A 27,792-nucleotide genomic window follows, 5' to 3' on the forward strand; every position below is an offset into this window, starting at 1 on the left:
AAATGAGTAAAATTATATTTGTCAACTCAGTTCGAGTATCCTACCTGTAAGAATCTCTTACTCCTGTAGAATATTCCTCGTCATCGCTTGTAACTTTGGCAGGCTGTACTCCTAACTCTGGATGAGCGTATTGGAGTACTGGAGTACGTACTCCTTCAGTGAAAGTTACAGGACTTAACTTAGTGGCGCTATAGAGAAAAGGTACAGAAAATATAACTAAAGGTTTAATTAAAAAGAAGTGAAACTAAACATTCAAAACAAAAATAACATTAATCAGTTGATGAAACCATCATTAAATATTATATTTTTATGTTAATTTTTGCAAGTTGCGTTTAATGCAAACATATTTATTATTTTTTTTATCACAAGAGTAATAAAAAAATAACACAGTTTTCTATAGAATACCTATTTTTCATCAATTTTAGATTGAAATTACTAAGAGATTTACAAAACTCGATTAAAAAACTCATTTTCTAACTTCATTTTTTTAACAATTAAATTTCAACTAAAGGTTGCTAATTAGGAATATGCGATATACAGGGTGTCCCAGAAATAAGTGCAAGTATTTTAAGGGGTGGTAGATCTCGACAAAAGAAACATATTTTCTCTTTATCGTTTTTTAAATAAGTCCAAAATAACTTTTTTTAAAAATTTTTAAATTTAACTTTTTTATTTTACTTTAAAAATTTCCCAAAAAAAATATTTTTTGCTAAATATCTTTTCTGGATTTTCTTTCTTGTAAATTTAGTCTACTACCTATGTACCTAATTATTATCAAGAAATTATGTTTTTTAAATAAAAACTAAAAACAAATCTAAAAAACTCCGAATTTTCACATTTTTTTTCGCGAAAAAAAACTCATAGGCGTGTTTCTGGAGTTGAACTATACTACCAGTTAAAATACTTGTACTTATTTCTGGGACACCCTGTATATACCGGGTGATTCTCAAACTTAATTAGTGACCGGTTTCGGCAATTCTAGCCATCATCAGACCTTAAAAATAGATGTAAATAATAAAACTTATGTAAATGTATAAAAGCAAATAAAAAATAATATACAATAAAACACAGATACAAAAGTAATTAACAAATAAACACACAAGTTAAAAATTACCTTTGTCGAAAACAGCTGTTCGTTTGACTTTATTAACTTGTTTAACAACGTATTGACAAAGGTAATTTTTCACTTGTTAGTATGTTTTTTTGTTAATTAGTTTTGTATCTGTGTTTTATTACATATCTTTTATTTGCTTTTTTACATTTATATGAGTTTTATTATTTAATCTATTTTTAAGATCTGATGGTGGCTGGAATTGCCGAAACCGATCACTAATCTTATTTTTTTTTACAGTGTGTAGACAGTGTCCAAAATAATTCCTTATTTTTACGCTACATCTCTAGTAGAATTGATGTAAAATAATGCCCGTCCCTAGTTTGTACCAGGGGGGTGACAGTAAACCGGAAAATTGGAAACAGTTGTGGCGCGGTTCTACCCAGGCAGAAAGCATGGCTTTCTAGACTGTCCTAGACAAAAATCTGAATATTTCTATATGATTTCTGTCAATTTCTGCTACGGAACATTTTTATGCACGTCGGCGTCCTGTTCTTTTGTCTTTTGTCTGTGTGTCAGCGTCAGCTCCCCAGGCCTCTGGCAAGGTCGGGCGCCATTTTAATTTTTGCCGTTTAGATTTGATTGGAAGTTTGTTTCTGATATTTCGGCTGAAATTTATAAGTACAAAGATGTTTTTTGATATAAAGTTCCTTGTTAACACTTTAATAAAGTATATATGATATTAATTACATGAAGAAAATGATGAAATCGACGTTTCTGCGTGTAGTAGGTATGGGCCATATTATATGTAAAAATAGGTAATATATTAACTGTTTTTATATTTTTTTAGCTTTAAACCCAAGGATCTTGGGATATTCTTTGCCAAGGATTTTTCCGTATCTCTACTTTAAAGACTGATCGGTGATTTTGAGCAACTGAAAGCAAGTTATACAAGGTAAATTATGATTATTGAAGTATTATTAGCCTACATTAATTTTCTACAAGATGAACAGATATGCGTAATTACATATTACATAGGTACCTATTATGTATTTTCATAGCAATAATGCTATAAATCTATGTATGTAGATTATTTTTAAAATACAAATGAGGTATTAGATGTATATGTATTATATTTTTTATTCATTTTATTTACATTCAAGTCCTGTTTGATTTAATTCACAAAAGTCTTATGTACCTATATTTATATTTTTTACATATTTTTTTTGATTCCAGGTTTTGTGTGGGTTCCGGTTGCCTTTTTCCTGCTTCCAGTTATTTAGTTTTATGTCCGTGAAGCTGTGAAAACATTTATTTATCTTCAAGTTTCTGTAAGTCAATGCACTGTTACTTTACTAATTCGCTTTAACACAGCATCTCTGATATTATTTAAATATTTGATATTGATGAGTAGTTTATTGGTTTATAGCTCTTTAATTGTGTTGATTTGCATATTTACATTGTTCTAAATTCCAAATAAATATTTTTGAGTAATTTTGTTGTATTATTTACTACTAGAAAGAGTAAAAAGTATATTAACCCTCATTTAAACCTCCTGAACAGCCCGCCATTAAAAACCGGAAACGGAAATAAATTTCATAAAATTGAAATTGTCATGTTTATGTCATGTCAAATGTCCCAGCCGCCATATCTGAAAATTAGTTACCCAGGCAGCCACGCTGTTTCCATAATTTAACATTGACTTGACACTTCTTCTTGTATTTATTATTTTATGGTTTGTACCGCTGCAATTTTGGTGGTACCATAAATGCCGTTCGATGTGGTGGCGCAGGGTTGTAATTTATATTATTAGTTAAAATTATTCTTTAAATGTTACTAATAATATATAGTACGCACATAAAAACGCACGGAAAATATACGGAACACCCACATACGTCAAAAAACAAAATTAATAGATGTTGTTAAAAGAGTGGCAAGTCTGAAGTGGCAATGGATAGGACATGCGGCAAGGCAGGATCCAGACCGATGCGATGTCCCCAAAAAGTCATCCTATGGAGACCTAGGGGAATAACAAGAAGTGTGGGCCGACCAAAAAAGAGATGGGTCGATGACGTCATGGCAGTGGCGGGAAGACAATGGATAAGATTGGCTAGAGATCGCGAAGCCTGGAAAAACCAAGAAGAGACCTATATCCAACACTGGATGGAACCGGGTTGAGAAAGAAGGAAGAAGAGTAACTTTCCTGAATGTTGTATATTTTGAGCACAGTCTGGGTGTGCGTTTACTGTTTGCCTTCAGAAGATAACCTCTGGCAGAACTTTAAAAATTTAATCGAATTTTTCGACACTTCCATCTTAACCACGGTAATTTTTAAGTCCCAGGGTGATTTTTATCCTCCTAGAAAAGTTTTTTTTCATCGTATGTGGTGGAGAATAGCCCTGCGTGTAAGTTATAGTTTTTCTTCTTTTACTTTCTTTCGTATACTTAGAGAAAAATCATTTATTATATATTGTGTCTCTTACCATCTTAAGGGAAAGAATTGGAATTTTGGGAGGAACTTTTTGAGAAGATTTTGAGAACAGCAGTAGTTTTTTAAGCAGAAGTTTTTTGAGCAGTTTTTGAATTTTTTTAATGGTTCCGTGAAGGTTCCCTGTTCGAGGATGGTACGAACTTTCTCTCTTACGCAAATAATTTTCGAAGTTTTCTGATGGTTTGAAGCAATTACTTCATGGATGTGGGCCCAAGTACGATAAGAAATCAACCCTAATTGACTACAGCTTCAGAGCAAAAGCTAAGTACTCTTTTATGTAGTGTTTTAGAATATCTTTTTTTGCTCTTTTTTTCTTTCTACCTTTTTATTACAACCTTTTAATGAAACTTAAATACAACAATTTCGTTTGGTAATTTATAGTTAATATAACTATAGTTAACTTTATATGTAGTTTGATAATATTTAATTTAAGTTTCAATATTAAAATAACACTAATTTATTGTATATTTTTTTAATGGCTATCTTTTTTTCTTATTAATTTTTACACTGGAGTTTCAACCTATTTAATTATGAATAAATGTACATGGTTTTTAATTAAATTTTGGTGTTTTAATTTGAGATATATCATTACAGAACATCTTTAGCCTGTGGTAATTTTCTCAATTTTTTACATATCACATTAACTTGGCTTAAATTAAGTGGCGCCCAACAAAATGTAAAAACAATTAAATGAACTTACACCTACTGTTCACCAGACGAAGAGCAACCGCAAGCTGCGGTTTTCTTTTTAATTTTTACCATCTTTTTACATAATTTTTTCTAACCTTTTGAAAAGTCGCCGCAGGTGGTTTGTACTTTGTTCTTGATTTTAACCACAGATTAGGTATCCTATAAGTATACAGATAAAAATCTTGTTCCTAATTCGTGGTACGAAAATTGTTTTTTATGACGATGTGCAAACGAGTAAAATTTCCTGTGCGCAAAAATAAACTCGCGTAAAATAACAATAAACAGCGTAATAGAGAGATATCGCTAAACCGAATAGCGTGCATGGACGTTAATAAGGCCAGGTGTTATTTCCTTTACGTGAGGTGGTATTAACTCTCTTCATTTATAGTTATCGGATCGGAAATAATTCTGATCGCGTCGCGTCCGCTATTTAAACTTAACATAACTTTGAATTTAAAATTTTGTTTGAAATTGTTTTGTTTACTAGGTATTTTAAAACTAAAGGGCTAAAGTGCTTATTTCCAGTGCTTTATTATTCAACGCCTGCCAGTGGTTTAGGGCAACAAGCAACAAATTCTCTTAGAAAGGCTAAGTCGTCATCTGCTCTAAACCTAAGACTCTTTATAGGTTCTTTAGTATTGGAAGAGGTGGAATCCATATTTTGGGCCATATTTATTTAATTAAAACTAATCCCAGCTACTTAAATATCAAATTACCTAATAAAACTAAAGCAATAATTCAAAACAATTCAAACATAACCTAAAATAAAAGATCTCGCCGGCCGGCTCCGGTTGTCAAATACCCGCACATGCCCATTTAAGCAATTTTTAAACGTTATCAGAGGTTATTTAGAAAGAGCGCTTGGTGTAATTGATCCGCAAATTACGTCAGGCGGTAACGTTATTAGTGGGTGTTGCTTTAAAAATTGACTCGCGCATATCGTAACCATGATAAGGTAGGCATAAATACTGGATGACGCTATTCGGTTTTCCGATATCTCTCTAATAACTGTGCCGGTCAGGCGCTGTGCACAATTTTAGAGGCCATAAGTGGGCGTGCTATGTGCGCAAACTAGTAACCTAACTAGTGCCCGATTCCGAAAATTGGAACCACGAAAAACAATAAAGAAAAAACAAAGTTTATAATCTGTATAATCTGTGCTCCTACATTAATCTTTTTATTCAAAGACTCAAACTGATTTTGTGTCTCTTGTAATCTCACCCTGTATACATTCTAACGCCTTATTATTAAACTCATAAATAAACATTAAAAATTACATTACTGCATTTCGATTGCAACAATTCCAATTCTTTTGTTTACAAATAGATATTCCAACAAAACAAATTCGTATTACTCACCTCGGTGGGCTGTACAATTTCGACGGTGGGTAGTAGATTTGGCTCTGGGGATCTTGCAGCATCCGCCTTTGGAATTTATTGTGCTGGTCCTGATCTTCAGTTTGATAATCTTGCGGCTCGTAGCCGTAGCCGCCTTGATCAAAGCTTTGATCGGTTTCGTAGGCGTTCTGGTAGAAGTTGTTCGTTTGCCACGCGTTCTGGTCGTACGATCGGTATTTTCTCTGGTTGTTGTTGTGGTTTTTCTTTGCTTCCTTTTCGTTTATTTCTTTGATGTAGTCGACGAATTTCGATGGGCTGGATAAGTGTTTGTTGTCTTCTTTGGTGAAAGGGCCTACGCCGACTGTGAAATTGTTTATGGTTTACTAGATGGAGACGATGAACAACAACAAACAACAAATAACGCTTTATTGTGCAAAAAGCTAAAATAGCTTTATCGACAAAGTATTTACAAAACAAACAAAAGCATAAGAAAATATACAAATAATAAAAAAATATACAATACAAATCATACAATTCAAAAAAAATTAAGTCATTAAAATTACAAATAGAACATACATGGACATATGGACAATTGCAAAAAAGGCGTATCAATAAAATTTTACAATAGGAAAATTGTAAATAGATATAATTTTAATAGTTATAAAATATTAAATACTTGACCTTTGACCAGTGTGTGAGATGATCCAAATTTTAAAATTCAAAATCGTTCATGATTAAACATCAACAAAAAAGTCGTTTACCGCATATAGGGCTCTCTCTAGTAAGTATGATTTCAGAGCTTTGCGAAATGCGGGAAAGAATGAAAGCGACTTGATATTCAAAGGCAGATGATTGTGACATTTTTTTGGCATTGTACAGTATTGAACTTTTAACTAGTTCTGAGCTCGGAGTTGGCAGATAAAGATCGTGCTCTGCATTCCTAAGTGGATAGTTATGAGATGGATTCGGGAATAGCAGATATGTGCTTGCGGATTAAGCAAACGGATTCACAAAAATGAATAAAGAAGGAAGAGTCAGTATTTTGATTTTTTTAATTATTTTTTATTTAGTAGTTTATTATATGAAAATAACATCTAATAATAATGTAATAAAAACGTTATTTTCGCATGCAGAAACAGTTTTATTAGAATTTAATACTAATAAAATTATTTTTTTAGTCTAAGAAACTATCGAAATATATTTACTCATATCTTAGGATTATGTAAAATGATCTGAAAGGTAGCCAAAAATGCAATAAAATACAGGGTGTTCCATTTAAAAAAAATCATCCAGATCCACTCACACTTTTTTGAGCCACCCTATAGAAGTTAAAATATTTTCCGGAAATACATCCTGGTACATACTTTAGGTCTGCACTTAAACAAAATTCTCAAGTTTTTTTATTCTAGGAGCTACAGATGCCCGACGCACTATTGCCGGACCCTGTATATTATCTAAGGACTTTTAAATACTATAATCAAATATAATAATAAAAAAAATCTACCTGAAGAGCTGAACTTCACATATTTGGTATCTTCTTGCTCATCGCGTTTTTCTTCTCTGTTTAACGAAATATTATCTTCAACCGTAAACGGACCAATGGAACTACTCGATTCTCTCGGTTTCTTGAAATTATCCTGCTTGGTAAAAGGGCCAATGGACCTTTGCTGGTCCTTCTCTTTTACTTGGCTGGCGTAGACTAACTCGCCGATTGGGATGGCTGCTGGTGGCTTGTAGCCTTTTTCGTATGGTATTAGTTCACCATTTATTACTCTGTAATATAAATTTAAAAAATTTTAATTACTATACATCTTAGATAGTTTGTGAACTAGCTGGATAGTATACAATCCAGTCAATATTCGTAACTAATTTAGATTAAATATATTTTTCCATTAAATTATCTATACATTTGTATAGTCTGTACAGGGTGGGTAAAATTGGACGCTTTTAAAGGGAAACACTTTTTTCTACAGGAGATAGACGAAAACTAATATCGGTGTCTGGAGCTCAATTTTTATCAATAATATGATGGTGAAAACCGCACATCGATATCTATTACCGTTTCGGAGTTACGGGGTGTTTTTCAAAAATGTGCATTTTTAACAAATCGCTGTAACTTTTTGCTATAGAATATTTTTTTATTTCTATGAAAACATATCCAAAGCACCTTTTTACGTGGAATTTAATGGTTTAAATATATTTTTTTTTAATTAATAATTTAAGAGTTATCAACAGAAAAATTGATTTTTTATTTGGGACACCCTGTATATTTTTAATTAACTGAAAAGAACTTAAAATTACCTTTCCAAAAATATAGCACACTTGATATTTTGTTATAATCCTCTTCGAAATACAGAATTTTTAAAAGTTCGCCACTTTTAACTAGTAGGCTTTGGACCCCTTATTAATGATATTCCCTTGATGGAACTCGAAAACATATTTTTCCAGCAAGACGACGCACCGCCTCTGAACGCTGAAGTTATCAGCAAATTTTTGCAGCCAATTTCAAGAATAATTATAGAATAGCCAACCAAGATCCCAGCCGTCGAGGCCGTCTGACTTAGTGCCCATGGATCTAATCCTATGGATATATTTGCGGAAGAATAAAGGTTCCTTATTCTTCCGTATAATCTAGACAAGAATTAGAAATACTTAGCAGTTATGAGAGGGTATCTTTCACCCCTACTGAGTTTATGAATTCCGCGAGAAATGTTCAAAAATTGCCCCGTCTCTCCATAACAGAAGACGGTCGTTATGTCGAACACCTGAAGCAAAATCTCATGTCTTGGTTTGCTATTTATTTTTATAGTTATTAGATATAGTTTAAATGTGTTGATATTTGTTAAATATATTTTAAATTGTTATAAAATACTGCATCTCTCATAGCAAATATTATTTTCGTTTTAATTGATGCTCACAGCTAGAATTTTTTGGCATTAGAGCCGGTGCCGTTCAAAGCCCACTTATTTAAAGCGGGCGAATTTTTATATACTCTATATCATGAAGAGGAATCGAGCAAAATATCAAGTGTGTTATATTTTTGGAAAGGTAATTTTAAATTCTTTTCAATAAATTAAAAATATACAGGGTGTCCCATATAAAAAATCAAATTTTCTGTTGATAATTCTTAAATTATTTATTTTATTTTATTTTAAGTGTATTTTTAAAAAAATACACTTAAACCATTAAATTCTACGTAAAAAGGTGCCTTGGAAATGTTTTCATAAAAATACAGAATTTTCCATAGCAAAAAAGTTACAGCGATTTGTTAAATATTCATATTTTTGAAAAACACCCCGTAACTCCGAAACGTTAACAGATATCGATATGCGGTTTTCACCATCTTGTTTTTGACAAAAATTGAGCTCCAGACACCGATATTAGTTTTGTCTATCTCCTATAGAAAAGGGTGTTTCCATTTAAAAGCGTCGAATTTGACCCACCCTGTACAGTATACATGTAAAAATTAATGATACCATATTCACATAAAATTCACAGAAAATTTGAATATAAAAGAAAATGAAAAATATCCCTTTAAAATAAGAAAAATCAAATATATTTTTAATCTATAGATATCATTGTGAAACATGGATATCCAAATCAACTCGAATCTAGACACTTATAATGCAAGGTTAGCCAGGAACACCCTATATATATAATGATGTATAAGAAGTTTCCGACAAATGATACTTTCAAGTCAATATTATACTTTTTCTAATTTTTCTATAGGTATTTCAGTAATAGGTACACTTACCTGGCATTTCTCCATGTTTTTGTATCAGTTGGGTCGTCTGGCATACGAACACCCTGTATAACTGGTATCCCGTCGCTGTCCATTTGCATGGTCGATCTTGCTTTTTTCCGACCGCCATTTTGCACGAACACTTCGCTGGACCTGATGTTGACAGGTTGAGGAATAACATGTGGTATCCTGCAATATCAAGAAAAAAACATGATTTCTCCAAGTTGCTAGACTTTTTGAAAGGATGAGAACTGGAGAGTGTAATTTAAAGATAATCTATGTACATAAAATGTTTAACAGAAATAAAATGCATTAATTCGTTTGTAATTTACGAAATATAATGGCCCAATAAGTGTGAAATCCAAACCAAAAAAGCCATAAATAAAAAAAAATATATTATTATAATGAACCGTTTAAAGATTCCCAATTCACTTTCTTTTCACTTTTTTAATATTCCCTAAATACATATAAACGGAATACTTAATGGACAAAATCGTAACATGTGTGTGTTTCGGCCCCATCAGAGTGAATGGCGTATAATAATGATAATAATAATGATCAACCTGTCAACTTAGGCTGACGAATCAGATTAGCATAATGTTCGGCGTGCGTAAAAAAGAGAAATCCCGCCTTTGGATAATATAAAAATGTTTTAGTTATTTTTATGATAATATACAATGAGAAGGCACATAAGGTGCGGTTGGATGTGTTGTCAAAAGACAGAGATAAAATAATAACCTTATTCAGGTTGAATGATGAATAATAAATTTTATATTTGGGATATCGAAGCGGCATGTGAATGTCAGTCATGTCGTAATTCATTCATTTTTATTAAATTGTTGGTCGTATATGTTTACATCCTAGTATAAATTCAATGCATTAAAAATGTTACACCCTGGTATGTTTGGAATGGATATATTTTATCATATAATATGATTTTTATCAAAAATGTTTATTTGTACTATACAGGGTTGTTCACCACATACGACACGGAGTATTGTAGCTAAACGATTAGATTTTTACAAATTGTAAGTTTTGGGTTCGTTGAAGGACTATTTGAGCTACAATTTAAAAATATTTTTACAAGATACAGAGTGTCCCAAATAAATAAAAAATATCAAAGTTGTATTTTCTTAAATGGAACACCCTGTATATTATTGCATTTTTAGTTTCTACGATTAAAATAAAGGTAAATTTGATTAAGGTTTATTACACTTAAACCTTACCGTTTTTGAAATATTTTCAATTTTGCGAAATTGCAGTATAAATTTTAAGGCTTCATTTCTCCGAGGATATCACAAAGTTTTTAATACTAAATATTTACTGAAGATTATTTATTGATCAGTTATTGTGCTGCAATAATAAAAATTATACTACCTTATACAGAGTGTCTGAAAATTTATTTTAAATAATTACTAGCTTTAAACGGCAATAACTTATTTACTTTAAATAGAACACCCTGTATATTTTATGAGAATCAGATGCACAATTTAACGGTCTATCAAATTGTATTATACCACTTCTTACCTATTCCTTCAAGTTTTCGTAGAAAATGCATTTTCTTATAATTTAGACCTCATTTATCAATATACCCATGGAATATTGACATTTTAGATTGCTTTTAAAACAACAAATGTACAAAATGTACAGGCTAGTAATATTATCGTTTTTAGTAAAACGATAATATTACTAGGCCATTTGTATGCAAAAAGAAAACTATTTAAATCTTTATAAAAGAGTATACCATTAATTAAATAAACCATCAGTATTTCCTTAAAATACTAATTAACTACATACTTAATTGTATTCGTTAATAAATTATTCTAAATAAATGTGGATTTGAATCAGAAATCAATATAATAATAAGTTATGAAAATGAACGTATCTGTTGTTATAAATAAGCATTTGTCAAAAAATTAAATATCATTTTTAAGGTGTTACTTTTTACCACACTGTCTAATACACATACATAATTCAGCTTTTTAGTATTTGAAGCAATTATTATTAATCAACGCAAACAGTCAATTAATGTAGTTTCAATACTGGAATCATATTTTGGTCCTCTTTAACAAATATTTAAACAGTTTTTTTTATTTTTTAATGAACTAAACGAACTATATCGACAATATTAGTATCTGTATTCTTTAAAAATTTGGTACATCTTTAAAAATAATCTAAAATGTCAGTATTCCATGGGTATATTGATAAATGAGTTCTAAATTACAAGAAAATGCATTTTGTACGGAAACTTGAAAAGATAGGTAAAAACCGGTATAATACAATTTGATAGACAATTAAATTGTGCATCTGATTCTCATAAAACATACAGGGTGTTCCATTTAAATCAAACGAGTTATTGCCGTTTAAAGCTAGTAATTATTTAAAATAATTTTTAGACACTCTGTATAAGGTAGTAAAGTTTTTATTATTGCAACACAATAACTGATCAATAAATAAACTTCAGTAAAGCCTTAAAATGTATACTGCAATTTCACAAAATTGAAAATATTTCAAAAACGGTAAGGTTTAAGTGTAATAAACCTTAATCAAATTTACTTTTATTTTAATCGTAGAAACTAAAAATGTAATAATATATAGGGTGTTCCATTGAAAATAATACAACTTTAATATTTTTTTATTTATTTGGGACACTCTGTATCTTGTAAAAATATTTTTGTAGTAAAATAGTAATAAAATTGTAGCTCTAATAGTCCTTCAACGAACCCAAAACTTACAATTTGTAAAAATCTAGTCGTTTAGCTACAATACTCCGTGTCGTATGTGGTCAACAACCCTGTATACAGGGTGCTACAAATTCGAGGTACGAGCACTGGTATCTCGGTAACCGTAATAGATACGAACATGGTTAAATTGGGGCAAAGTTGCGCTTTAGGATGTGTACCAAGACGCCATCAAATCCAAGAACCAAGCTCTAAAACCGCAAAAGAACTGCTAATGCCTAGCAGGATTAAATTCGGATTACAACAGGCCTCTTGACAGGACACATGGCTGTCAAGTGTTACCTGAACAAGCTCAACCTGTATCAAGGAAGTTTTTGCTGCAGACTCGCCATAAAGATCCCGAAACAGCGGAGCACATGATATGTTATTGCGAGGCTCTGGATCGCAAGCGAGACTTGTTATTTGGAAAAGCTAGGCTAGAACCTAGGCTAGAACTAAAGCTAGGCTAGAACCTTCAGAAAGTTCAGAAGAGGAATTGGAAAGATGGTACGATGAATTGGAACAAGTATACAAGTTAACTAAACAACACGACATTAATATAATTATGGGCGACATAAACGCAAAGTTTGGCGAAGGACCAATAAATAACATTGTTGGAAAATACGGGCTAGGAGTGAGAAACGAGCGTGGAGAAAGATTGATAGAATTTTGTCAAGATCACAACATGACAATTACAAACACTCTATTTAAGTTGCCTAAAAGAAGATTATATACCTGGAGATCCCCTCAAGACAATGGCATCAGAATAGTTCGGAACCAGATAGATTTCATTTTAATAAACTAGCGATTTAAATCATCTGTTAAAAGCGCAAAGACGTTTCCAGGCGCAGATATTAATTCCGATCATAATCCTGTTGTTGCAAATATAAGACTAAAATTAAAATTTACTGGAAAAAAACATTCATATAAAAAAATAGACATCAAGATGTTGAAAAACGAAGACGTAAAAAACAGAGTAGCCCAAGAAGTTAATGATGCTTTTCAGGAAGTGAGAAACAGCGAAAAAGATATAAACACTACCTGGAACGCATTAAAAAAACCCTTAGTTAAAGCCACACAAACACATTTAACTGGCCTAAAAACAAAGAACAAACAATGGATGACGGACGAAATTCTCCAACTTATGGACCAGCGCAGAGAACACAAAGGTCGAGATGCTATAGCGTATAAACGTTGCAATAAGGAAATTAATAAAGCAATAATCACAGCTAAAGAAAAGTGGATTTCAGAGAAGTGCGTGGAATTAGAGGACTTACAAAAGAAACACGACTCGTTTACATTACACAAAAAAATAAAAGAATTAACTGGACCAGCACAACGTTTTTGTCCTCTAACAATTATTAACTCAGATGGTACACTGTGTTCAACCGTACAAGAAAAAATACAAGTATGGGAACAACACGTGAAAGAACTTTATAATGACTATAGAGAAGAACCAACAGTAAGACCAACGGTTGATCAGGGACCAGAAATTCTCAATAGTGAAGTATTGCAGGCAATTAAACAACTTAAAAACAACAAAAGTCCAGGCCCTGACAATATATATCCAGAATATCAGAAGAGAACGTAGATATACTGACTAGGCTTTTTAACAAGATCTATGATAGAGGAAAAGTACCTGATGACTGGCTCCACTCAACTTTTGTACCGCTTCCGAAAAAACCATCAGCTCGACATCTCAGTGACTACAGACTTATTAGTTTAATGAGTCACGCACTGAAAGTGTTACTTAAAATAATACATAACAGAATTTATAAGAAGTGTGAGCAAGAAAGCGGCTATAAACAGTTTGGGTTTAAGAGTGGATTGGGAACACGAGAGGCCTTATTCTGTTTACAATTGATGGCGCAGAAGTGTACAGACCAACAAAAACCAATGTATGTGTGTTTCGTAGATTTCGAAAAAGCATTCGATAGAGTCAAACATACGAGACTTATCGAAATGTTGTATGAGTTGGGAGTTGACAGCAAAGATGTAACACTTCTGAAAAATATATATTGGCAACAAACAGCCCACATGAAAATTGAAAATGACAATTCCAATCCAGTCAATATACAGAGAGGAGTAAGACAGGGATGTGTGCTGTCTCCTTTGTTATTTAATGTTTATTCTGAGGCGATTTTTCGGGAAGCTTTCTCTTCAACAGATTGCGGTATTAAAGTCAACGGCGAAGTCATTAACAACATTAGATTTGCCGATGACACAGTTCTTATTGCCGATTCTGATACTGGTCTCCAGAGTTTAGTGGAACGACTTGAAGGCTCCTGTAAGAAATACGGGATGAAGATCAATTCTCTTAAAACTAAAGTCATGATATTTGGAAAGAACTAAAATGTACCAATTCCTATTAAAATAGAGGGCAATACTTTAGAACAGGTCTACAAGTTCAAATATTTGGGGTCCTGGATAGTTAACACCTTGAACAACGACGTGGAAATAAAAACCAGAATAGAACAAGCAAGAAATGCATTTTTAAAAATGAAGAACGTCTTCCAGAACCCCAGATTGGACCTAGAGTTGAGAACTAGGCTCGTTAAGTGTTATGTTTGGTCAATCCCATTATACGGAGCAGAAACATGGACACTGAAAGTTCAAGAGATGAATCGCCTCGAATCGTTCGAAACATGGATATATCGAAGAATGCCTAAAATTCCATGGACAGCCCATATCACAAATACCGAAGTCTACAACAGAATAGGCAGAGAGAGAGAATTGCTCAATATAATAAAAATAAGAAAAACATCATACTTAGGGCATATATTGAGAAATGAAAAAGACCACGTCTTACAATTGATAGTTAAGGGTAAGATTGAAGGAAAGAGAGGTCTCGGCAGGAAGAAACTATCTTGGTTGAGAAACATCAGAAACTGGACTCACCTAACTTTTGAAGAACTTATAAGGAAAGCCGAGAATCGTGAAGATTTTGCGAATGTGATCGCCAACCTCCACGAAAGAGACGGCACGTAAAGAAGAAGAAGGCTAGAACCGGAGGAACTATGCTCCCATCCTATCAAGGACCTGCATAAGCTAGTGCAGGGCACAGGGATAGGAGAATGGGTGCAGATATAGAAAGGGGACAAACACAACAGGCCTTACAGGTCGCAGTGTTTCCGGCACAGGACGGCCCCTTGTTATGGAAAAAAGACGCCATCAAAAAAGGTATACAAATTCAAGAATTGCTGAGTTTTTTTGGAAAAAACCACCAGTGGTTGTTACTAGTGGTTGTTACCCCTAGTGCGTGTATCACAACCTTGAATTTGTTCACTTCAAAAATCGAAATTAAAGAAAATTTTATTTTAAGAACATATTTTATTTCATAATAAATATATAAAGGTAATTTATAAAATATACCAAACAATAATGTGAACTGATATGCTTCTCTTACTGATGTATTACTTTAAACAGACAAGGCTAAGAATTAACCAATCGATCGACTGAAGGCATTTTAAAACGTACTGTTACTCAATTTAGGTGAAATATTTATTGGCTATAAAACACGTTTAAAGAATCACTAAAATTTTATTACCCAAATAGGACTTCATAAATTCTACTTGAATATAAATTAAACGGGAATATAAATAAAATTGTATTTTTTCCATAGCAACTGTTAAAATTGCCATATATCTATGAAAAACTAGTAGATAAAATATTATAATAGTAATAAATAGTAATAATAGTGTTACGTTTTTCGTCGGTTCCGTGTGGATAGAAAGTCACAATTTTTTTAAACACTATTTATTTAACACTAATTAACAAAAACAATAACGATAAAAGACTTATAGAACTATTTACAAACGATTTATAACTAAGAATTTATTTTGAATTTTAGCGCGTCAACTGCACTGGTATATTTATAACTGCCCCCTGTAGGCCACAGCCGCCGGCTTTTATACCGACAGGTAAAGAACTCTAGAATAGTCCATAGATCGTTAGGTGCGTAGAGAAGGTTTTCGAATGTTCTCGCATGTACTAGTCCATTCCAGTGGGACTCGATTCTTCTGGAACGAATGAATCATTACGGTGTCTATTCTTTAATGCGATGTTAAGGTCATCTGAGGGCGGGACATATAGTTAGGTTAGGTCGAGTCCACACGGGTCCGTAACAATAGTAAATAGTATGTATATATAAAAATACTTTAACCGTAAGGGTAGATTAAATGATACTTTAACAGCGAGGATAGGTTAAAAACTTTATTTCTTCTCGCACGTTTTTTAATTGCTTCCATTTTTGAAAATTTTTGTATTCCTTTTCATAAGTTATTCGGGATTTAAATGGAAGTAGTTTGGATAATATGGCGTTTGTCGCCGCAGCCTCAGCCTGAATATCTGTTGGTAATTTACTTATTTCGTTTCGAGCCATTTTTGGCTCCAACTGAATCAGCAATCGACACGAAAGAGAATTAAAAAATATTGACTCAAAACTGACAACTAAAGAGACAGCTTCATTTGTCAAATTACATAGAAACCAACGCCAAGCCAGCACAATATTTTTTCTAATCGTAATAAATTCCTTGAAATAATAATTTCTGAATATTTTTTAAAATGTAACTCGCTATGGAAAAAAATATTGTTCTATACACGAGGATAAAATTGCATTATCGTCTCCCTAAATTAATTCTTAAATTAATCATTTCAAATATCTGAGAAAAATGGCATAGTTTTGACTTATATACGGCCTTGTATGTTTTGACTTATCTCCACGAAAAAATGACACCTTAAAATTTCTATGTATTTGTAAAGTTAAATATACACTCAACAGCTCGCAAAACGAGCACCTTAAAATTTGATGTACAGGATGGGTCAAATTCGACGCTTTTAAATGGAAACACCCTTTTCTATAGGAGATAGACGAAAACTAATATCCGTGTCTGGAGCTCAATTTTCATCAAAAACATGACGGTGAAAACCGCACATCAATATCTGTTACCGTTTCAGAGTTACGGGGTGTTTTTCAAAAATGTGCATATTTAACAAATCGCTGTAACTTTTTTTGCTATGGAAAATTTTGTATTTCTATGAAAACATTTCCAAAACACCTTTTTACGTAGAATTTTATGGTTAAATTATAATTTTTTTAAAATTAATAATTTAAGAGTTATCAACAGAAAATTTGATTTTTTATTTGGGACACCCTGTATATTTTTAATTTATTGAAAAGAATTTAAAATTACCTTTCCAAAAATATAACACACTTGATATTTTGCTCGATTCCTCTTCGAGTTATAGAGTATATAAAAATTCACCCGCTTTAAATAAGTAGGCTTTGAACGGCACCGGCTGTAATGCAAAAAAATTCTAGCTGTGAGCATCAATTAAAACGAAAATAATATTTGCTATGAGAGATTTAGAATTTTATAACAATTTTAACTATATTTAACAACATCAACACATTTAAACTATATCTAAGAACAATAAAAATAAATAGGAAACCAAGACATGAGATTTTGCTACAGGTGTTCGACATATCGACCGTCTTCTGTTATGGACAGACGGGGTAGTTTTTGAACATTTCTCGCGGAATTCAGTGGGAGTGAAAGATACCCTCTCTTAACTGCTAAGTATTTCTAATTCTTGTCTAGATTATACGGAAGAATAAGAAACCTTTATTCTTCCGCAAATATATCCATAGGATTAGATCCATGGGCACTAAGTCAGGCGGCCTCGACGGCCAACGGCTGGGATCTTGGTTAGCTATTCAATTATTCTTGAAATTGACTGCAAAAATTTGCTGATTACTTCAGCGTTCTGAGGCGGTGCGTCGTCTTGCTGGAAAAATATGTTTTCGAGTTCCATTAAGGGCATATCATCAATAACGGGTCCAAAGCCTACTAGTTAAAAGTGGCGAACTTTTAAATATTCTGTATTTCGAAGGGGATTATAACAAAATATCAAGTGTGTTATATTTTTGGAAAGGTAATTTTAAATTATTTTCAATAAATTAAAAATATACAGGGTGTCCCATATAAAAAATCAAATTTTCTGTTGATAATTCTTAAATTATTAATTTTAAAAAAATTACACTTAAACCATTAAATTCTACGTAAAAAGGTGCTTTGGAAATGTTTTCATAAAAATACAACATTTTCCATAGTAAAAAAGTTACAGCGATTTATTAAAAATGCATATTTTTGAAAAACACCCCGTAACTCCGAAACGGTAACAGATATCGATATGCGGTTTTCACCATCATATTTTTGACAAAAATTGAGCTCCAGACACCGATATTAGTTTTTGCCTATCTTCTATAAAAAAGGGTGTTTCCATTTAAAAGCGTCGAATTTGACCCACCCTGTACATACCTATTTTAAAATTTAAAATATTTTGTTCTAGTGTGCCAATTTTGATGATCCTTTAAGCTGTTTGTAGCTAAATTATTTGGCTTTTTAGTATTTTTTTCTAGATTAAGAATTAAAGTTCCCATCTCTCAGTTATACGAGGGAATACAAAATGGTTGATATTTCGATGAAAGTTTGAAACACTCTGTGGAATATGTTAAGAGAGCAAGAAATTTAAAAATAATTTTATCATCTAGGTACATCCTTTCTCGATAGGTTGGTTTTTGGTTTATCTCGATAGCTTTATTTTTGTTGAAGATAATTCGCTTTTGAATAAGACACTAACATTTTTTCGTAATTTTTATATTATTTACCAACCAATATAGCGTATTGTAGTATGATTCATTTTGCAAATAAATAAATATTGATGTATTTTAAAATATCGATACTCTGAAGACTTGTTACACTTACCTATCACTGTCAATAACATTTCCCAAATTATTCTGCAAAGGTCTGAAATCACTGGAATTCCTCACGACAGCTATTGAGTCCAATCTGACAATTTTTGTCGGTTGATAATAGTTTCCTGACAGTGGTATCCAACTGGGTTGAAACTTTTGCGTTGTAGATCCAGCATTGTTCTTAAAATTGTTAGAATCCTCTGTTTTGTATGTTTCTTCTTCTACAGGATTGTCCTGAGGAAAGTAGAAGGTACTGTATGGATTAACGCCTAATTTTTTCAATGTTCTATAGTTGTTTTGTGAGTCTTCTTTGTCGTGTCCTCTACTGTACTCACTGGAACAAGAATAAAAAAATTGTAGTTATCATATCGTCTGTATTTTTGTTTTTTAATATGATTCTTTTAATTATTTGGTTTTGGTTAAACCCCCAATCGATATATATACTTCGCAATTAGTGGTTTTAATTATAACTTTTTCTACTAATTGAAAATTACTAGCACTAATTTTGACGTTCTGAATGCTTACATTGAAATTACAGGAACAAACTTCTACGCTAATTGAAACCAGTAATTTTTGGAAGACCGCGAAATTAGTGGTTGTTCCTCTAATTTCAATATAAGCATTCAGAACGTAAAAATTTGTGGTAGTAATTTTCATTTAGTAGAAAAACTTAACAAACTTTTAACATTTACCACTAATTTAACTTCAAAATTTACGAGTAATGTCATTTTGGTCTTTTATGATCATCTTTCAAGAGAAATTGTGGTTAAAAATGAAAAGTTTATTGTTTTGTAAACTACTTATTAGGCTTTTTCTATGGATATAACCACACCACTGACTACCGCAAGTTAATGTTGTTAGGATTCTATTAATTTTAATGATTTTAATATATTTGTAGATATTACGTTTTTTTAGTTTGACTTGCATGTAAGGACCACCTTCTTTGAGCCTTTGAAACCAAAAAATCTCGTGAAAATGAAGAGTTCAAGACTGTTCAACTCTAGAGGTTAATTTGTAGCTCGTGTAATTTCTTACAAACTGACAGTTTTTATTTTTATGATTTTAGTCATAGATTTTGTGGTTAATTTTTTTCCGAAAAAATGAGGTGACCATTTTATTTTTATCATAACTCCGCGAGTTTTTGAGCTACGAACTTGAAAAGACCTTTAAAAAAAAGACATTTAAAAGATCTTTTCAAGCACTTTAAAAACGGTCATATTCATTTTCTTCGAAAAATGTGTACTTTCGCCATTATTTTACGGTAAAAGGTTGCAATTTAGTTTTCGAAAAATAAATAATCAAGTTTACAGAGTGGTAACTCGGATGTTACTACACCTGTGGTAAACAACAAAAAGTGAATCGTTTATTCCAAAATCTTTATTTGTGCGTTATATGAGTTTTGCGATAAAACGCAAGATTTTCGAGTTATTTATAATAAAAATGCAGAAAAATATGCAGTTTTTAGATGAAAACCCAAGATTTTCAATCCTAAATAACTCGGAAAATATTAATTTTCTGAAAAAATGTTATAGCACATTTTTTGCTTAGAATTCATCCCTCTATTGATTTTTGTAACTAAAATGGGTGATCTATTTTTCACCCCCGACAAGGGGTGGCACTCACCCCCAGGGTGAAAGCACACATCGCTACTATGTAACTTTTGTTTCTTACATATATCTCTATTCATTGTTAAAATTTCACGTCAATCGGTGCAGGTGTCAAGAATTCGGAGGTAATACCCTATTTTTATCCTCGCTTACTATTGGCCTATTACGTTTTGATTAAATATTGTTTAAATAATTTTTACTTTTTATATTTATTTTAATATATACAGGGTGTCCCAGAAATAAGTGCAAGTATTATAAGGGGTGGTAGATCTGGTCAAAAGAAACAGTTTTTCTCTTAGCCGTTTTTCAAATAAGTCCAAAATAACCGAGTTGTTTGGTTTGGAATTTCCAAAAAAATGATTTTTTGCTAAAATTTTGAGAACCACTGGCTCTTTTCTGGATTTTCTTTCATGTAAATTTAAGCTACTACCTATGTTGCCATATTATCAAGAAATTATGTTTTTTAACTTAAAACTAAAAAAAACATTTTTTGCAAAAAGTTCCAAATTTTCAATTTTTTTTTTGCAAAAAATACCTCATAGACGTGTTTCTGAGGCCGCAATATATACTATCAGTTAAAATACTTGCATTTATTTCTGGGACACCCTGTATATTCGTTTTCAAGATTAAACGACGTCATAGTGGCGTACTTTCAGAGTTCTATTACTTCAGAGATCTATTATATTTAAAACACACTATTTTGGCGCTATTGTTCAAAATACTGATTTGTACTACTAATTTGTGATGGTCATATTTTAGTTTTTGTTGTAAATTTCACAAAGCATACAGTTTTTTGGGTTTTATCGCATGAAATTTGTGTTTTGCTATGATAAATAGATATTTATAGCTATATATAACAAACTAAATATTACTCACCTATTTGCCTTGTTTGTATTGCTGGTCTGAGTGTCCACACTCTTGGATCTATCTCTTCTTTTCACTATCAGCTGTGCTACACTGCCATCTCTCGTCATTACGTTGAGCGTTTGAGTGTCTTCCGGGTTCAGACTTCTGGAAACTTTTAATTCTGTTCTTGTATGCACTGGGACTGCTGTTTTCTTCGGTGTTTCTTGGCATGTTCCTAACGAAAGCAGAAGAGTTCCTATGAAGAATATCTGAAACAAATGAGACACTTTTAAATGAAGAAATATCTAAAATTAAAGCATTATTATCTATTATTTTGAGAGAAATATTTGCTCAGAAGTTAAAAGACCAAAGACCACGGTCACTCGAGGATATTGCCAGTGATAGAAAAAATCATGGTGAACACGAGTCCACATCTGCTAGACCAGAAAACGGACTATATGCTCACCAAACATGATTTTGGAGAAAATATAAGGATTCGCATACCGACAAGAGAAGAATGGGAAAGCAACCGAGTAACGAACACTCAAGAGATAGCAGTCTACACAGATGCTTCCGCAAATTCAGGGGGCCCAGGTATAGGCATTTTCTCAGAGGAACTAGACATCTGACGATCTTTAATGCTATCGGATGGCTGTAATGCTCTACCTACACCTACTAGACCAATAGGGGATATAGTTATATACTCTGATAGCTTGGCCGCTTTAAGAAGCATCACCATGCAATCAGTGAGATCGAAAACTGTTATAGAATGCCGAGAAGCACTGTCCTGGCTGCGTCGGGGCGGGGCTACTCTGTGCTGGGTGCCAGGCCACAGCAAATTGGTGGGCAATCAGGAAGCAGACAGACTCGCCAAAGACGGGGCCAGGGGAGAGGCCGTGGCAGATGACCCACCACTTGTGACGATCAACACACTGAAGGAGGCTATAGGAACTGCCATTAAAGCCAAGCAGCAAGAGACGTGGCAACACCGTGAGGACTGCGCTACAGCTCGAAGACTATGGTCAGTGGTAGATAGCAAAAAGACAAAACAACTACTAGAGTACAAAAAAGACCTAGTACGCATAATTGTAGGTGTCGTCACTGAAAACTGTCACACGGGGGTAAACCTCGTGAGATGGAAAATTTCCGACGACGACTACTGCAGAGAATGCGGAGAGGAAGAAGAAACCATAGAGCACCTGCTCACGTCCGGCACTGGAATACCGACGCTTTAAAACTTTAGGGCAAGGTTTTTTGGAGGGACTAGAGGAAGCAGCAGAAGCCAACATCAGCGACATCGGGAACTTTGCAGAGAGCTGGAAGTGCTTTAACGCAAAGAATGAATGAGAGGAAGGTTTGGTAAAACAATACAGGGGTATCGTAATGGGCCCAAGGCCTCCGAGTGAGGGATCAAATATGATCCCAAACCTCAGCAACCTAACCTAACCTAAACGACCATAGACCATGCCATAACGTGGTATACCGATGCTTCCAAAACCAAAGCAGGAACAGAGATATGAGTATTATAAAAAAACTAAGCTCTGCTTGTTTTGCGCTAAGATCAGTTTCTAAGGAACTTAACTCATCAACCTCTAGAATGGTCTATTATGCCCTTTTTGAGTCACATCTTCGTTATGCCCTTCCATTCTGGGGCATTTGCGGCGTGACAAAATTTGATCGTATTTTCAAACTTCAAAAGAGCTGTTCAAACTTCAAAAGAGCAGTTCGATACTTATTGGGACTAAACAGTAGAACTCACTGCCAGAATCTCTTTAAAAATTTCAAAATACTGACTCTTCCTTCCTTATTCATTTTTGAATCCGTTTGCTTAATCCGCAAGCATATATTCTCTATTCCGGAAAGGCCTTCTCACAACTATCCACTTAGGAATGCGGAGCACGATATTTATCTGCCAACCCCGAGCTCAGAACTAGTTAAGGGCTCAATACTGTACAATGCCAAGAAAATGTACAATCATTTGCCTTCGAATATCACTTTCATTCTTTCCCGCATTTCGCAAAGCCCTGAAATCATACTTACTGGAGTGAGCCCTATATGCGGTAAACGACTTTTTTGTTGATGTTTAATCATGAACAATTTTGAATTTTAAAATATTGATCATCTCACACACTGGTTAAAGGTCTAGTATTTAATATTTTATAACTCTTGATTTTATGATATATGACATGATTTTATCCATTTACAGTTTTTCTTTTGTAAAATTTTCTAGATACGCCTATGTTCTGCAATGTCCATATATGTTTCCTTTGTAATTTTATGACGCAAATTTTTTTGAATTGATTTGTATTGTATGACATTTTTTTTATTATTTGTATATTTGTTTTTGTGCTTTTTTGTTTTGTGAATGCTTTGTCGATGAAGCTGTTTTGGCTTTTTGTATAATAAAACGTTGTTTTTTTTTTAACTAAGTACTCCGAACCAATAGGCACCTACCCCAGCATCCTGCAGGCAGAAATCTACGACGCTATCGAAAAATGCGTACTTCTCTTAAATAAGAACTATCGGAAACAAGAAAGTGCTGTATTTTTCTCTAATGCGTGAAAACACACCTTTTTTTTATTTTGTAGATTTATCTTTCAGTGGAGAAAAAACACAGATTTTTCGCAACAAAAGTGTATACATTATTTTTTTAATAACTTTATTTAACAGATGGTATTCGCAGTATTTATTTTATAAAAACTCATTACTTCACGTATGTAGGTACGTATATTTTCGAAATTCGTAATCAATTTTCAATTGCTTAAGACGCCATAATAAAATTCTGAAATCGATAATTTTCCAATAAATCAATCAACGAACGTTAGAAAAAAGAATTTAAAATAGCAATAAATCACATTTCTTGCAAAAAATATTAAATAAAAAATAACATCGATCTTTTATAATTAATTGAATTAAAACTAAGCATATGGGAAATATGTTTAGAATTCCACTGAAAATGTGAGATATGTAAAATTCTTACGGGGTTCTACAATTACAGTCAATTAGACGTTTATATAAGTAAAAACTTTAAGGAACTAAGTTAGTTTGATCATAATTTTGATTTCTTATGGATGGATTCGCGTAATAACAGTCATTTCCCTATTTTAATTGGGTTTCTTAGCGAATAAGGAAGCTACAAACAATAAGATATATGTAACTTGCACAGATTTCTTATTTTTCTCTATATAATCGTATATTCATTTAAAGGATGTCCCAGGCTGAGCGTGCATTAGAAGTTTCTACAGAACTACAATATTTAGATCGGAGATCTATTTGCATTTTAGTGTTTCACAACAAGATCTGTCGATTAAAAATATTTTCAATACGGTGGCACTTCCGAAAATACCGAAAGTTGACAGTAACTTTCTTATTCTAAATGGGTACCGCCATTTTTTATTACATATTTAAATTATCTGTAAAATTTTATGAATTTTGATATTAAACACTCTATACCTAACATTAGCCGTATCACAGAAAAAAATATTAAAAATTTTTAGAGGAAAAAAACTGCCTGTCAAAAAAAATTGTGTAGCCTAAACGTCAAATTTAGTAATTACCAGAGCCACTGTGACATAAAGAGGAGACATGTGGCTATTCTATTTCAAAATTAAATTGTTCGAATGTCATATAATATTGACCGTAGCTGTCATGGAATTGAGGGATTAAAAAATTATCGCAATTATTTTTTTTTTCACTAGTGAAAAAGTTTTTCAAATCGTTACTTATGATTCTACACGTTCCTCAAAAATAAATCGTTTTTAAGTTATTTAAGATTTATTTCTGAAAAGTATATTTTTCTTGATTTTAACCAGTAGTCTTTGACTTTAAACGTCAAGAATGCGAACAACATAGATAAATGAAACAAGTTTAGATTGGAAAGTGCCCATAAGGACAATGTAAACACTATTTGGCGCTGTTCTTGCAACGGTCGCGACCCAAAACTTTTGAAAATTTCGGAGCGGTTCGGCTTTTTTCGGAATTATATCGCCAAATATTGTTTATTCAAATTTATTATTATTTTCGTTTAATTTTATAAATAAAATACAGTGTGTTGCATACAAGAAACTTTATTTTATATAAGGACTCATGTATGAAATACTTATGAAACATTGGAAACCGACGTTATGCCACGATCCACGATGGTTTTTGCAGTTCACAGTTCACAGCACAGCTTTTTAAGTTTTTAATGCCACTTTTTCACAATTATCACCGGTTGGAGTAAATAAAAGTTGAATTGAACTCACAAGATAGCAATAATTACTTTGAAAATGGACACTATAAACACTTTTCGGAATTAATTTAATGAGAGCGGTTTAGATTTTGAAAGATTATTATGATTTTTGAAGATTCTGATTTTGACAAGAGAACATTATTTCTGTTTTTGTTTGCCATTGTTCTTAGCGACCGCTATAGCAGCGCCAGATCGCGTATAACGGTCGCGACCCAAAATAATTTCGCGACCCAAAATTTTTACGGGCTTTCCAATCTAAACTTGTTGCATTTATCTATGGCGAACAATATATCTAGCCATGTCATATTATGACACATTGTTAAATGTCATCGATCGTCATTTCCAAGCCAACCTTGCGCAATTTTTTTTCGATCATACGGTATAATATTAACAATACCAACTATTAGATATCACTAAAAAGAGTAAAAACTAGATATATTTTTGTAAATACACACGACTGGATCGATTTTAATGGAGAATTACATCCAGAAAGACATTTAAATATACAGGGTTTTTCAGTACATACGACTCGGAGTATTGTAGCTAAAGATTGGATTTTTGCAAATTGTAAATTTTGCCATGACGATACTAGCCATCGTGATTACAGTTTTATTGAAAAATCGCTTTTTATTCAAAATCTGAGCCAGATAGGTATAGGATACCCTAATATAGTTTGAAAGAGCATTTATATCTGCTTCGACTTATTTAAAAAAATACAGGGTGTTGTATTTGAAATAACGAAGTTTTTATGTAAAATAAATATTTAAAATAGGCCAGCAATTTTTGATACCCCTGTATACATTTAAGAAAGCAATAACATTTTTCTGTAAAGTTTATTCCTCTACTTTTAAATTCAGAACAAGAATTAATTCTGAAAACTAATGTACAGGGTGTTAATAGTCTATTCTATTGTAGCACGCAAATTTAAATATCTTTAAATATCTCAAAAACCAAAGGTTTTAAACATATTTAACCCTTATAATAAATACCTTTTTTTGGGCCCAAGAATCCAAAAATGGAATAAAATACTGAGTGTTCCATAAGAAAAAATATAACTTTGGTATGGATCTTAGTTCTGAAACATCGTGTATATTTCAAAATAATTTTAAATTGTGCACATTGCCTCCCCACATATACCCATAAAATATTTTGTTTCTACATCTTTCCGTTTTCGTATAATCAACCGAGGCGAATAAGGTGCGCCACCCTGTATATTCTAGCTTTAAACGGCAATAACTTGTTTAATTTAAATGGAACACCCTGTATATTTTAGGAGAATCAGATGCACAATTTAATTGGTCTGTCAAATTGCATTATACCATTTTTTACCTATCCCTTCAAGTTTTCGTAGCAAATGCATTTTCTTTAGACCTCATTTATCATATACCCATGGAATATTGATATTTTAGATTGTTTTTAAAAAAATAAAAAAATAAATTAAAATTGTTCAGGTGGTAAAAACGATTAATTGATATTTTTTAATTATTTGATACACTCTGTATCTTCTAAAAATATTTTTAAATTGTAGCTCTAATTGTCCTTCAACCAAACCAAACCAAACCCAACCCAAATTTTACAATTTGTAAAAATCTAATCGTGTAGCTACAATACTCCGTGTGGTATGTGGTGAACAACCCTGTATAGAAAATACTTGAATCAAAATGTAAATAAAAATATAGAGAATAAATGACAACAACTGTCAAATTCATTGGTTTCAATCATTCCAGATCATTCTGTCAATCAGTCATCCGTTACACAAAGATTGAAAAAAAACTCTGCTTCATTTCACTGTTAGACGGTACAACTAAGTAGTTTAGTACCTGCTAAATAACTGTAATTTTAAATTAAGATAGTCTTAAAAGAAAGCAGTAATATATTAGTACTGCAAACTGCAGAATATGCATAAATGCACGACAATAATTAACCTCTACCTATGCATAAAACATGCAATAAAACCTAGCCTTGCCCTACTGATATCCTGATCTAAATACTGCTATGCAATTTTAATAATTGCGTGCATCGATATGAATATTACATATAATCGGAAAATCGTAGCAATACCCGTCGACCGTCGATGTCGGTTCTAAAGAAAGTTCCGAAGAATCATAAGTCAATAACTTCGTGTGTCTCATCACCTACTTTTATTACTTTCACCTAACTATCCATTTTAATCGCGGCTGGTGCGGCTGAACTGCGGCTGAACCTAAAAAGCAAATTCGACGACTTTTTCTTCGCACACACACCATATTGTTTCGTTGTTTTTCTTCTCCTTTTGTATGGACGCGTGCATTATTTATTTTGTCACCTACTTTTTGGTTGG

General features: G+C 32.5%; 1 protein-coding gene across 1 annotated transcript in view; it reads right to left on the minus strand.

The window, feature by feature from the left end:
- Nucleotides 1–27,792, minus strand: part of LOC115888158 — a 72,585-nt gene that overhangs the window by 32,898 nt on the left and 11,895 nt on the right. Inside the window, exons 2-7 of the mRNA XM_030907756.1 lie at nucleotides 21,272–21,510; nucleotides 18,799–19,122; nucleotides 9,324–9,500; nucleotides 7,074–7,342; nucleotides 5,591–5,930; nucleotides 45–188 (exon numbers count right to left, since the gene is read on the minus strand). Of these exons, the coding sequence (XP_030763616.1) occupies nucleotides 45–188; nucleotides 5,591–5,930; nucleotides 7,074–7,342; nucleotides 9,324–9,500; nucleotides 18,799–19,122; nucleotides 21,272–21,510 (1,493 nt within the window). The remainder of the gene's footprint in view (nucleotides 1–44; nucleotides 189–5,590; nucleotides 5,931–7,073; nucleotides 7,343–9,323; nucleotides 9,501–18,798; nucleotides 19,123–21,271; nucleotides 21,511–27,792) is intronic.

Source organism: Sitophilus oryzae, unplaced genomic scaffold, assembly GCF_002938485.1.
Source record: "Sitophilus oryzae breed Bouriz unplaced genomic scaffold, Soryzae_2.0 scaffold_684_pilon_pilon, whole genome shotgun sequence".
Taxonomy (NCBI): domain Eukaryota; kingdom Metazoa; phylum Arthropoda; class Insecta; order Coleoptera; family Curculionidae; genus Sitophilus; species Sitophilus oryzae.